Source organism: Cinclus cinclus, chromosome 5 (assembly GCF_963662255.1).
Source record: "Cinclus cinclus chromosome 5, bCinCin1.1, whole genome shotgun sequence".
In the NCBI taxonomy this organism is placed as follows: Eukaryota; Metazoa; Chordata; class Aves; order Passeriformes; family Cinclidae; genus Cinclus; species Cinclus cinclus.
The window spans coordinates 22614144-22628444 of NC_085050.1; the positions used below are offsets into that span (position 1 = coordinate 22614144).

Below are 14301 nucleotides of genomic sequence, written 5' to 3' on the forward strand. Positions count from 1 at the left end.
ACCACTTCTGTGTGAATAACATTCTATTTTACTCTATCCACACTTCTGGTTTACACTCACTCTCCTGTTCAGGGAGTTTACTATCATACATTCACTATGGTCATACAACTCAACTCTTAAGAGTTGGAGTACAAGAGCACGTTTACTATTATATGACCCTTATGTTATTCCCAAACTGGTATTCCCAAACTCAACCGAATAAATTCTAAACAGTTTCACTCTTCAGTAACTTTTACATTCTCCTCTACAACACCCATCCCTGCTTCTTCAAAGGATTTATGCCAGAACCCACTCTTCATTCCTCAAATGCATTTCAAAACTCCCTTAAGGTTCAACTACACCTTCTCAACAGACCTTTCATGAAACACTTCAGAGGAAAGTTGGTACACAGAATACTATTTATCTCCTCCTCACATTTTCACTTAAGTATAGCATTCTCCATAAGTAAGTAGAACATAAATATTGCCCAGGAAGTGCCAATGACAGTATTTTATTTTCCCATTAAATATTCCAGTGAAAGACATGCTTATTCACTGACAACCTGGACTATTTTTTTGCCCACTAATATTAGCACTTAATTAAATTTTTGTCTGAGGTTGTTTGGGTTTGTTTTGTTGTTTATTTGTTTCTCCACCCACAATATTCTTTACACTAAAGAGTCTATATTCAGCAAGGACCTTCACAAGCTGTTCTTTTTGTCCCATCTCCTAAGCTGTAAAGGAACAATTTTCCAGTAACCTGCAGACCTCCTCAGTTCCTACCATGTCAGGTTTTCTACCTTTATAAATAATTCAGCCTACCACTACAATAAGGCTTTTCTATATTTAAAAATATTCAAGCAATCAAGACAATTGCTACATATACATGACTACCTCTACACAATGTGTATGAAAGATTAAGTATTCACTTCAAGCAAGGTCAAAAATCTTGCTAAATAACCACCTGTTATGAAACCAGATGAGGTTCAACAAACTACACTAACAGGTCATCTACAAAGCTCAAGGTTCCATACTCATTAAACAGTGCAATTATTATTTTAATAAGTACAATGAACATTTGGATTTTTCCCAATTCCCCTAAGGCTGTACTACCAACAAAAGAAGGCTCGGTTTTTCTCCCCCTTGTTACTGTGCAGAATAACTGAGTTTTATCTTTGGCCACCATTAAACTAAATATTTACTTAGATTAAATGTATCAATAAAAACAAAGAGCAACTATTCTTGCTATGCTCTTTTGCCTTTTAAAAAACTAACTTGTTCACAAGCCAACAAGAAACAAAGCAACACAATAATCCAGATCAGTCTACTCTTATGCAAAGCAAAAGGTTCCTTTCCCCAGACACTTTTGGAGAAAACTGTATCCCACATAGATATATAGATCAGCTGAAAAGAAATTCAAACAACAAGAGGAAGAAAGTTTCAAATTAAATTGAAAAATAGATTGAGGCAATTAACTACCAAACTTCTGCCTTCTTGATGCCAAAAGGCTCTTTCAATCACTGCCATGGACAGAGGCCTTTAGAATGAGATTCTGATTTTTGAGTGAGTCCAAGCAGCATATTCATGATTGAAGTTTCCAGTTCCCTAACAGTAAAAACAAGAAAAGGACAAATGTCTATAAATTTTGTTAGAACCTTTTCTATCTGTATGTCTATATTCCCATTCTTGTAAAACATATTTATCTCAAGCCAACTGCTGTTATCAATACCACTTAAATGCACTCAGTCTGACAACTCCATCAAGCTGAAGAAACAATTTATAGAAATTAAATGTAAACAAAATTCAAGCATTATGTCTCAAGCTTATAATGGCATTGTTTTAAAAGACACTGTTAAACCTGTGTGTATTTAAGCCTCTTTTGATAAGAGTAACCTTGAGCCCATGGTCTTCAGGGAATTTCACTAATAACCTTGACTAGTGCTCCCACAGTATCCCTATGCAAAAAAACCTGATTACACCACTCGGAATTGCATAAGCCTAAATATATGCTGTTTATTCCCCAGGAATCTGATCATTTACCTACTCTGGGATAAATGCTTTTAAAGATCGTTTTAATTAGGAAAGAATCATGGGAAAAACTGCCAAAGGAAACAAAGCTTTAAGTAAAAGGATAAATAAGACAAATAAAATCTTCATGTTATTTTGGAAAATTGAGCTCATTTGAATACCTGATATGGTATAGCAGTATGCCAGGTCAACTACCTAGGACAAGCCAAGTAAGCACAACGTATCTTAGAGACAGAAAGGACTCCAAGGAAGAAGAAAGGTATAGAAAAAAAAAAACAGCTAAGCCACACTTCTAACACAATACTGCAGCAAACAACACCTTTTTGTTCGAAAAATGCATGGAATTATTAGAGAGGCAGTGTTTATGTTCAGCAATAAGCTTACCAAAAAAAAGCCCTACCATACCTAGGGACAGTGTCCACTCTTACAAAATAAATATAATAAAACTCAAAGAGGGATTAAAGAAGACCTACTGAAATTCTATTACTTAAAAACCATGTTTTACCAAAACAGATTTGGATTCAAGTCTGTTAATTCAATCACAGTTTCTTCACGAAGTACTGTGGCTAGTAAAGAACTCTACTCCAGAGACAAATACAGAAGGCAGAAGACAGAAGTTACAGCTTCAGCCCAGCTCAGACTGGCAGGAGAAGTACAGGCAACCACTGCAGCAAGTGACAGTCAGTGTTTGTGTTGAGAAGTAAAAGACAAAACCCAAGAACTTTTTAGTCACCAACATACCATGCAAAGATTAGAAATAGAAGGTTATGTACCAGGAAAATAAAAATCCCTGTTTTCAAACCTGCAGCCAGCAGTCATTTTGAAGTATGCTAGCGAGCAGCTAAACTATATTAAAGGTACTTCCTTAACTTTCGCCCCTAAATCTACAGAATTCTCTTAAGCAAGGAAGCATTACCTCATTAAACTATATGCCTATTTAAATCAACCTAAGCCACTACTCAACATCACCTCAGTTTTCACCCTGCTCCTGACTTTACAATACTTGAGGCTAAACTTCTGAAGCATTTTTGGTAAGCACGTTTAAGGAGAACATAATTTGTCTTTCTCAATATTAGACTTTATGGTCTAATTTGAGTCAAACAATCCATCCCACTGTATCAAAACCCTCCCCACTACAGGTGAACATATAATGATATATTTCTTCCATTACCTGTCTCTGAAATATAAACAACAGGATCCTGCTTTAGAACTTTACCAAGTTTTGAAGTAGCTGCTTTTTTCTCAGGTGACTTCTTGGATTTTTTCACTGACTGCAACTCCTCTTCTGAATCTGTGTTTTGACCACAACATAAATGTAGATTTCCTCCACATACACACAGGCTTTAAGTAATAGATCACGTAACAGTTAACATGCGTTCACATCTGTTCAGCTGAGTGAGAAAAAGACTCCATATTCCTATCACATGGAAGGAAGGTCAGAGCACAGCTTCCCTTTTCATCCACCATATAAATGACTAAATAAAAAGTTGCTCAGAATTCATTCTTGACAGTGTTTTTTTGTTTACATAACAATAAATACTTGGTTATTTTTTTTCAGTAAGCTGTATCTGTAAAGCAACCTTCAAAAATACCACAGCAATTTACTTAAAAAAAAAAAAATTCCCCAACAAAACAAACAAACAAAGATTCAAAAAGAACCACCCACAAAAATACTCAACACCAAACCCACAAAAAATATAATATCATGCTGATGTATTCCAATAGGTGGAAAACTATTCCAAAACTAAGGAAAGGCAAAAAAAGAAATCAAGAGGTGGTACTCTGATTTTTTTCAGGAGAACACTAGTGAATTACCACTCACATCACCAACCATTCTCCATATCCCAAAAGCTGTCGAGATGACAGATTTACACTACTGTGGATTATGGATCCCACAGGAATAAACAGGAGAAACTGAGGAAGCAGAGACAACTAGAAAGTGTTAGAGAGGGCTAATCTTCAGTCTATCTCTTTCCATGATACACAGAAACATATTGTAATTATATCTAAATAAAAGTGTGGCTATAGTCAATTGACTTAAGTACTGGCACCCTGCACAAAACAAAACCACTGTATCAACACCACCACCAACACAGTTCTCCTTCCTGAAGAGCTTAGAGTACTATTTATATTTTTCTCTCCTACTACTAAAGGATTAGAACTTGCCAAATCTCCAAACAGGATCAGTACTTAAGGGTAGCAGCAGTATATTAATTTTGTACTCCTATTATTCCTCACTGCTGAACAGGAACTGTTTACAAAACTCAACCCACAAAAACTTTCAGGCGTACAATTTACCTAATCAACCTTGCATACTGATGTAAAAAATACAAAGGAATATTCAGAAACAACTGTGAATACTACCTGAATCATAGATTATCCTTCTCTTCTTCTTTGTCCGCTTTTGTTTGGAATCATCTTCACTGGGTGAATTATTCACCTAAGTGTAACAGTCCATTAGTTCAACCATTAAACAAATCCTCTCAGCTTTTAGTTAGACATACATTCAAATTTATGAGTTTCAAACAAATTCTAACAGAAATTACTTATTTTCCAATATTACATTTACAAATGGTCTTGTGCTAACTTCTGTGTGGGTGGGGGAAAGATGCAGCAAGAGAAAACAAGGAAAAATCTTCACTTTGAAAATACATAGTCAGAATACTTATTTAAGCAGCATCTTGCTTCTGAACTGTTATGTTTCACATTAAACATTTCTTCCAATTAGAAATTCTTCCACTCTTTAAGTTATTTTAAAACTAGCTTTAGCCATTGCTTTCTTTTTTATACAGCTCAGATGATTAACACATAAAGTAGTCTGAAACCAGAACCCAATCTAATTTTAATCTGCCATTTTAAAGAATTTGGTCTTTGCAGCAGGTTTAGAGAAGTGATCCCAACAAACACAATGTTCATGGTTTCCTGCACAGGTGTTAAAAAAACTGATCAGCAGGCACTACACCACAGACTTTTACCTCATTTGTAAACATTACACTTTAGGGTATGTCTACATCTACTGGGCTCAAACCTTGGGTTTATTAGACTAAAAATTACATTAGCAAACCTACTTACAGAACTGTGGCCATTAGTCAGAATAACTTCAAATATATCAGACTGTTCTTACACTAGCACTTAACTCTAACAACTTCTACCTACCTTTGTCCTACAAACCAAAATTTTTAAATTAGCAATTTTTTTCACCACCTACGAAGTTTTACTACTAGAAGTTAATTTTAAGTGGCAATTTTCTCCCATGCCTATAAAAACAACTGACACATAGTCTGCGATTTTAGTATATGAAAAGAACCATGACTTTAAAAAAATGCTAGATTCATGAACAATCCAGCATCAGAGAAACCAAATACTTCATAAATACGAAAAGACAAAAATAACCTTAGTCTCCTTTTCCCTTTTCTTCCCACTTGAGGGTCCTTCACCATTTTTAATTTTTTCACTCTTTTTCACAGTCTCACATTCTTGTCGCTTTCCAGGAGGTACAACACCAAAGAATTTCCGGATATCCTAGTAAAAGGGAAAAGAGATTTATAAATTTTCTGAAATACAGACAGCTCTTCACACTACAAAATAGCAATGCACTGAAGTTATCTTCTCAGCAGCTCCATTACACTTATTGATTTTGAATTTTTTTTTACAGTACAGAAAATCAAGCACAAATAGTTAAAAGTAGCTCTCATACCACCTGACTCTAATCTTTGAATCGTTTAAAAAATTTATTTCTTCCTTAGTTGGGTATCTTCACCAATACATACCACAAGACAAATTTCCAGTAATAATTAAATACAATGACTTAATGTATAATCAGGAATTTTTTTTCTGATTAGTTATAGCAAACCTAAACTAAAGTATTTCTATAGTTAAAATCTTTAACACAGCTATGTAGTAGTGTCCCATGTAGAAAGAAAAAAAAGGAGCTTGAAACAGTGAAGTAATGGTACAGAGTGCATTCTCCACCATCTCATACATTTTTAAGACAGTAACTTACACCTCACTAAAAAACTTGCTAATAAGAAACTTATAAAATATAAATAAAGAAAAATAACACCAAGATCTATTTTGTTACCTTATTTTAGCACCTGACCACAATACAGCCATAACAAACTTTCAAAGCATGTAAAATCAGCAGCTGGAGCTTAAATCTTAGAAAATCACTACTGCACACACAAAATCACACCTGTTAAAAGCAATCCAGTTTTATTAAAAGAAATTGAGTAAAGTGGTACCTGGCTGGTATCACTACCTCCACGGTTAGCAGCCATTTCAGAGAAAGAAAGTACCACCTGTGGCCTACACCTAAATTTACAGCAGGTAAAGGATGGGGCTCAGGACTCCACTGAACACAGCTGAGAGCTAATCCCTGTCATGCAGTTCAGCTGGCACTTCTTCATTATTACAGGGAACCACAAGTAAAGCAGTACATTCTTAAAAAACTGACATCAAGTCTGATTGTTAACAAGGAGTCTTTGAGGCTCTTTTTCTAACAGTCAACTCCTATCAGTTTGGATTTAGGGCTTAAAACCAATGGAACATGTAATTTGAAAGCATAAACAAAAGATGGGACATGTACAGGTTCATTTAGTGCCCTTGAAACAATTTTCTAGAATGGGAAATGTTGTTTCCTGTAGCAATTTAGGCTCTTCGTGTTTTAACTGCATATATTAAGTTGGATTCAGCAAATGGTAGACTGAAAATCATTCTTCCCCAATGTGACTTCACACTTTCCCATCCATGGAATTTACGCCTTGAAGCACAGATTTTCAACACTATCTTACATATATTCCTACAATATAAATGCAGTACTATATAAACTCTGAAATTTTGACTGCCAACACCTATAAATCTGAAGAGACCATCTATTTAAAAAGTCTCCAAGTAGACATTTGGACTTAACTACTCAATTATACTCATTTTTAATGACTTCTTTTCAGGCTTAAGGTAACAGAGGCAAGAGAAAAACAAGCCTCAGTGGATCTTTTATGTAGTAAAATAATTTAAATACTTAATACAACACTGCAAAACAAAGTTATTTTAAAGTTCTCCTTTTTTTAGTAGTCGTTACTTTAAAACTAAAAAAATGAGGATTTAATTTTAGATCAATAGTAAGGAGTAAGGCTCTATTCATTCTACTGTTTTCAGTAAAATCCGTTAACTGAGGTGCTCTGCAAATCTATCTTGCTCTGCCAACCTCTATATGCTACCTGGAAATTGTTACATGAGGGAACATAAATATATTCCAAAATTACAGTCATCAAGCTTGTACACCTTAAAAGTGGTAGCAGGGAATATGTATTACATCGGTTAGCTCAGCTTTTAAAACCATATGTCTGCTTTAATTTATTTCTAAAGCTTTTCAGTAGGCTTCTCCAAAGGCTTTCTAGCAAGATTTATTAATCACTCTTTCCTCTAACTTAATCTTGAGTTTGGATTTCAGTTTTGGAATCAGTTTTAAAGTGCACATAATTCTGGCAGAAGCTTTGCAGAACCTTTTGGTGTTTTGAGAATAGGCAATAATACTAGAATTCTTTAAGATTTATACAAGGTTTATGAAATGCAAACTTAAGATACACAGCCTTAAGCTACAAAGGAAGATTGACATCTGTGCACAGCCTTCTTCAATATTTCCCTATAAATTCACCAGTCTTCTCTAGCTATCCTGCTCCTCAGAGGAAAAGGTAATGTTGCTGACATAACACATTGAACAGAGAATTGCTTGGGAGAAAAGGAGAAAACTATGCCTCAGGGCAACAATAAAGTTACTTTTCAGTGAAGCTTTTATCCAGTCATCATGAAACAGATTTTTCATGCTTTTTACAAAGGCATGCCAGATAAAGTATTAATTCACTGCATAACTAATTGCAGAAATCAAGCCACCTAAGTATATCATACAAGCTTAGATCCCAGACAGGACCACTTTCCTCCATCCTGGGCTTATCTATTTAACATACTCTGGCTGACTTTCCTGTTGGAATATTATGCCATCCATACATATACAGGACTAACAGGTGGAAAATCTGTATGTTCAGCTTCTATCTATGCTCATTCCAACAAAAAAAAAGGCTGGAACTGTCAAGTTTCCTTCCAGAACATGCCCCCAAAAACCACAGCAATGTGCCCTGTGTATCCTGGAGATACTCACCAGCATGGCTGTTCATTTGCCTATAAGGCTAAAATTAAAATAGGCCAGGCTATTTTGGTGTGGGTCCCGAGGGCTGCTTCAGCAGCAGCACCAGCAAGGAATAACTTTGAGCAGTTCCACCTAGGTAGGAGCTGTAACTAAGAATGTCTAATCACTCTCACTCAGTTAGGGAGGCAATTGATGCATAGCATCCGAAAGGCCTAAAAAGCTGGCTCTTGCTCAGCTATCTTGGAGTTTTATGGCTGTACCATCTAGTCCTTGCCTGTTCTGATGCTGCTTCAAATTCTCCATCTTACACTGTAACAGAAGACCACAGTAATTAATCATGCCAGGTTGCAAGTTTTCTCTTGAAAGATTTGTATATTTGTTTTATTGGGGAGAGTAACACAAACAGAAACTGAAACTCATTTCTTAGGTAGTACAAGTCTGGTAACTCAAAGAGTGTTTCTGCAAGACTAGCGTTGAGTAAGTCAGAATATTTTCCAAAGTAACATCATAGAATCCAGTCTGCACCTCAAAATACAAGATACAAAACTGAACTTCACCAGCCTAGCTCAATGACTGCAGTAGAAAGTAATGCACCTTACTTCAGGTACTCTGCAACTCAATGAGGACATTACATCAAAACAATTATGTTTCTTTCCAGTCTGCCTATTTCAGTGCAAGCTTTCCTTATGTATCAGTCTGACACTTGGCACTTCCAGAACAACTGCACTAACTAAAGTCAGATTTATGCTATCATTTCAGTGAAACCAGTAATACCTGCTTGGCTAACTACACTTAATGAAGAGTTACTGATAGTGGCAACTGCAGCAGTTTTGTCAAGCAGTTCTAAGGGTGTCACAGCTGATGCTCCAGCTCTAGCCATGAGTGTCCCTCTCAGTAAGAGGAGACTCAAGATATCCCTACCCCTGGGCATTCATTCCCTCAGGTGTACCACTGCAGCTCACCGCTTGGGAACCGGGTCATGGCCGCTAATCTGGGTGAAAAAATAAATCCTAATACAAATCAGTCTGTTGTGTAACTCTGAACACAACAGTTCAGCACAGCTGAGAATATGCTGCAGAATCAAGCTACCAGGAGCTACTTAAGACTTGGCACTACACGAGAAAAGTTTGGAAGGGTGTGATATTCACTTGCAATATGCTCATGCTGTCACTGCATAAGCAGCACAGGCTGCACCATTACCAACATCACTGTACTTCTGCCTCTATTGCCACAGCTGCAGCAGAGATGGTTGTGCAGCCACTTCAGCACTTAAAAGGGAATGGGATGAGGCAACTTCTACACTCCCCAAAACGACTGTTGCCTTTGTCCCTTCTAGGACAGGGCCAGACACTGTGAGATGGGTGACATTCAGAAGATCACCCAGGGGGAGAATGTCATTGTCCCAGGAAGGTGGGAAAAGAGGAAGCAAGCCTTCCAAGAAGATCCATTTTCTAAAAAGGTGATAGCAGGGACAGAGGAGAGGCAAATTTGTCCTCCTACATAAATCTGAAGTCATCAGCCAGCCCAAAACAAACCATGAAAATATCAGTTTAATAGCACTAGGAGTCTTAGTGCTGGTAGAACTCTGTCAGTACAGCAGAAGATTCAGATTGTATCACCCCCACTGCAGAGCATCAGGTGTAAGCTATAAACAAGCTTAAACTCTTTGGAGAGTCCAAAACTGGAGTTGCACCTTAATTTGCAAAATGACATCTGTAGTTAAAACCAGTAAAAGATGTGCACAGGGACTCCATCTGAATAAAAGCAAACCTAGATCTGGGGCAGAAATGAAAAGGGGATAGCATCTTACGATGACTGCACAGGTGAGCAGCACTTTGGAAAGCACAGGAACACGCATATGTTCATATCGAAAATCTCTTTTCATCCTACTGAGGGTTGTTGTATATCGTTATCTATAAACAACTGTCTAGTTCCAGACTTTCAAGTTGTTGGCTTTTTTCCCCCCATCGAATTGTTTCTCTGCAAATACTGCGCACCCTCCAGCTCGGCATCAGAAACGCCTCGTGTGTGCCCCTGCTGAAATTAATGGAAGAGATAACATTCCAGCACATCCCGTTTACAGAAGGTTTGCTCCTTCTGTAAATGCGCGTTCCTTCCCCGGAGGAGCTCACAGTCCGCGCCCTCCTCCCCACCCGCCTTCGGGAGGAAGGGAGACTGGAGAGGCTTAGTCGCACCCCCCTCCGGGCAAGGGCATTTCCTCGGGTACGGGTTCGCGTTCCTGGCACGCGTGGGAAGCCTGGGCCCCTGCGGGCGGGAGCGCGGCCTCACCGAGCGGGGCTGCGCGCCCGGGGCCGCCCGCGGGGCTCGCTCAGCCCGCGCCGGGGCCCGCCGGGCCCCGCAGCCGCCCCCGGCCCCCGGCCTGCGGGACCCTGCGCGCCGCCCCCGCCCCGCGCACCCCCGGCCCGGCGGGGAGGCCCTCACCATGGCGGCGGCGCGGTCCCTGTGCCTAGCGGGACGCTCCCGGCTCCATGCTCCCGCCTTCGCGCCAACTCCCGCGGCCCGGCGCGCGGCGCTGCCGTCACGGCCGCGACGGGCGGGGCTGTGGGGAGGCCGGGGCGTGCCCCGGGCCGGGGCCGAGGGTGCTGGCGGAGCCCGGCCGGCCCCGGCCCGCTGGCGGCCCCGTGGGAGCCGGCCCCGTGCCCGTTGGTGTACGGGCGGCAGCGGCCCCCTGCGTGCGGCGGGGGTTGAGCCGCTCCCGCGGCCTCGGGCGCTGCCCCGGCGGGAACGGGAGCGCCGCTCAAAATGGAGCCGCGCGGGCTCGGGCAGCTCAGGCAGAGCGGGACCGCTGGGTGGAAACAGACGGGAAAGCAGTGCCAGTCCTCCATGGCTTCTGTCCCTTTATAGGGCACTGAGGCAACTATAGCACCCGAGCTAGGCGGGCAGCCAGGCCCGGGTCAGCGCGGCACTGGAAGGCATTTCCCGGTGGTACACATGTGCTAGTCCCTCCTTCCAGCCTGTCGGAGCTCTCCTTCCTCTAATGGTGTTTCCTCCCGTGCGCTAAGGCTGCGGAGAGTTCGGAGTTTAGGAGTGCAAGAGAAACCGGGGCATTAATTAACGCTGTGTCTTCCGCTTAGTTTAATAACTAATTTCTAATGAAATCTGTATTTTCTTCCACTGAACACGCTTGCTGAATGCTGGAAGGGGATAAACTTGGTCAAGCCAAATAAAAACGGCTCCACTCAAATTTTAGATTGTCAGCCTACTGAATTGCTAATTATTGGCGGACTTGGAGAAGAATGGCGAAGACAAACTGAATTTGTGACATTACAAATACCGCCAGGGATTTAGGACATCCTTCATCTAACAAAAATAACCAGAGTACAAGCTCCATTTGTGCTTGTCTCATACTGCAATCCCTACTGCTGTCACTTGTGTTCCCTCTGTGCTCACTGTCTGCTTGGTCTCATCCCAGACAGTTACTAATGATACCTATTACCATTCCTGTTTTATTCCTGAAATTGGACTTTAAGTAACTGTAAGGTCCTGTTTGTACAGAAACTGCTACCATTCTTTTATGAGCACACATGATTATGTGGGCCTGTGTATTTTCAGCATTAGCATAGCTTTTGAATTTGGGTTTCTGCATAAGGAACACAGTGAGCAAATAAACACAGACCCGCAGCACAAGCTGTCCTTTTTGGCCTGTTTTGCCAAGTTATTCCATATGCACTCAACATAATGGCTATGCAAACAAAAGTGATACTGCTTTAGAAAAACATCTCCAGTGATAAGTTTGTATTTACATATTTAATTCTCATTATGTAACTTTGAAAGCTGTGTGCATTCTCGACACCAGAGCTAAACATCAGTTAAAATGGCTGACATTTTTAAGAGCCAAACTGTTCAAATAAAGCTAAAGGAGTTATTGCGGGTGGTTATCTCTGTTTGTAGTTGATAAAGCTACCCAGAGTAACATCCAGCAGAGAAGTACCTGTCTGTGGGTTTGTGACATCATGTTTCTTGGAAGGCAAGTGTTTAACCCTTTATGGAGACATCAGACTGAACACCTGGAATGAATTCACTCCTGGGTATGATGGGAGACGCAGGATACCTCTGTTCCTATGTACATACCCATGGAACCGGTGGAAGTGGGAAAAAAGTTGCTCCACCACAGGAAAGAAAACTGAATGCTCATTGTATTATGACGTGCTTTGCAAGATAAAATGAAGGCAGAATCCCGTCTGAGTCCATAATTGATCATGGGTCATCTTTTAAAGGCCTATTACCCAAATAAAATTGCAGCTTTTAAAAAAGTAGCTAAAATACACTTGATGTCACCACTCTGTTTACAATTGTGAAAAATAATTACTCAAAATTAGTATTGCTTTCTACGTTTCTGCAACTCACAGACTATTTGGCTTTTTATGTTGGGGTTTTTTCCCAAAATATATTTTAAAAAGTGAGGTATTAAATCTTGAACTTGAGGTTTTTTCCTGTATGTAATAAGTTAAATTGTACTGTTAATATTATTAGTGAAGGCTTTGTCTTGCTTACTGAGAGGAGGTTTTTATTAAGAAAATTACGTTTTCTTATCTTGAGAAATAAAAAATAGCCTGTTTTCTTTTTGTTAATGTCTTGCTTATTTTCTCATTTTTGTATATTGCTATGTTGATACTTTTTTGGAATTGAAACCAACTTTTGAAGTGAAATTTCAGGTTAAATTCTAATTTTTTTGCAGTAATAATGGGCATTAAAATACTAATTTACTAGATTGTAGTCTCTGTTTTGGAAGAATCCCATAAGAAATATTTTTCTTATTAGACTCTCTAGTAAAGAAAATAAAATTTTTCTGGCACTGTAGAAGCAGAAATTAGCATTTTGTCACAGATGAAAATTTACAAAAAGTCTCCATAAGGTTGTGGTGTAGTTTCTGTTTACATTAGGCTTTCTATAGTATCCATCACAATTATGTGTCTTTAGAAAAGACTTGATCCCATCTCAAACAGTTTCTGCTGTATAAGGTAAAGATAAGGGATTTGCATGACGCTGTTGGGGGCAGTTACCTAAGTTCCTTCTTTGAGCACCTAACACTAGTAGATCTGAGCAGCTGATGTTAATGTAAACATTCTTCTTCTCCTGAGTGAACTTTGTCTTTAGGTCTTTTTCTTCATTTACATATCTAGGCAGAATGAATATGACAACTTGGATACTCAGTCTAATATTCAAAGCTCTATTTTTTTCAACTAATACGCTCGGCATTTCTGTAGATCAAACCCTGGATTTTCAAGCCAAACCCCAAAACAAGGAGATACATCTTCAAGAGTCAAGGGAAAAATTGTTTTCTTCATTTGAATCACATGCCGTGGTAAAGGCAAAGAAGAAAAGGAAAACTGATAAGTAAGAATCATTAGATTTCCTCAGTACTGAATCTGTATCAGCAAGTGCCCTGCTTCTCCCAGTCTCGATTCATTTTGAAACCAGATTGATCAGGTGCGTGGACAGAGGCAGGAAATCCCACTGTGCAGCATCATACTGTATGATGTCCTCATACAGCATCAGGGTTGGAGCCCGTCCTGCCTCTGCCACTTGAGCCACTGGAATCATTAATTCTCTTCCCTTCCTTTCACACCCTCACTTCTCAATAGCCCCTGATCACATCTCACTCTTCTGTGCTGTTTGCTTTCCAAATTAACAACAGTCACAGTATTTCCCTTTTCTCAGGTAATGAAATCCTCCTTCCAAATTCAAGTCATTACATGATTCCCATCAGTTAAACTGCTTCCTCTTTAATTTCATTAAACAGTTTAATGAAACAAACAGTTATATATGACCAAGCAGTAAGAAACGGGATTCACAGAGGCTTGAAACATTGTAACACTTTCAAACCATGATTACAGCATGCTCCCAGTCATGTCAATGATAAGAAGTACAGTTCATAACCTTATACAGACCAAGCATCTGCGAGCCCCAGTCTCTGCTGCACCTTACACGTGTCTGTGTAATAACTAGCAAACACATTTTAAATGCAGTTCCACAGAACAAAAAAAGGAACATGTCACTGTGTACTGTAAACCAACTTTGTGCAATCCCTGTCTGCTCCTCTTGTTCCCAAGCTGCCTGTGTGTGGTAGGATCTCGGCTGAGAAATGTAGATCAGTCACTGCAAATTTGCTCTATAAATATTTGCTATACT

The 14301-nt window shown here is 39.5% G+C and overlaps 1 protein-coding gene across 1 annotated transcript in view; it reads right to left on the bottom strand.

The window, feature by feature from the left end:
• RFC1 (replication factor C subunit 1) overlaps positions 1-10648 on the bottom strand; it is a 33845-nt gene extending 23197 nt beyond the window's left edge. Inside the window, exons 1-3 of the mRNA XM_062493458.1 lie at positions 10591-10648; positions 5400-5528; positions 4371-4446 (exon numbers count right to left, since the gene is read on the bottom strand). Coding sequence (XP_062349442.1) covers positions 4371-4446; positions 5400-5528; positions 10591-10593 — 208 coding nt within the window. The 5' untranslated portion in view covers positions 10594-10648. The remainder of the gene's footprint in view (positions 1-4370; positions 4447-5399; positions 5529-10590) is intronic.
• Between the last annotated feature and the right edge of the window lie 3653 nt (positions 10649-14301).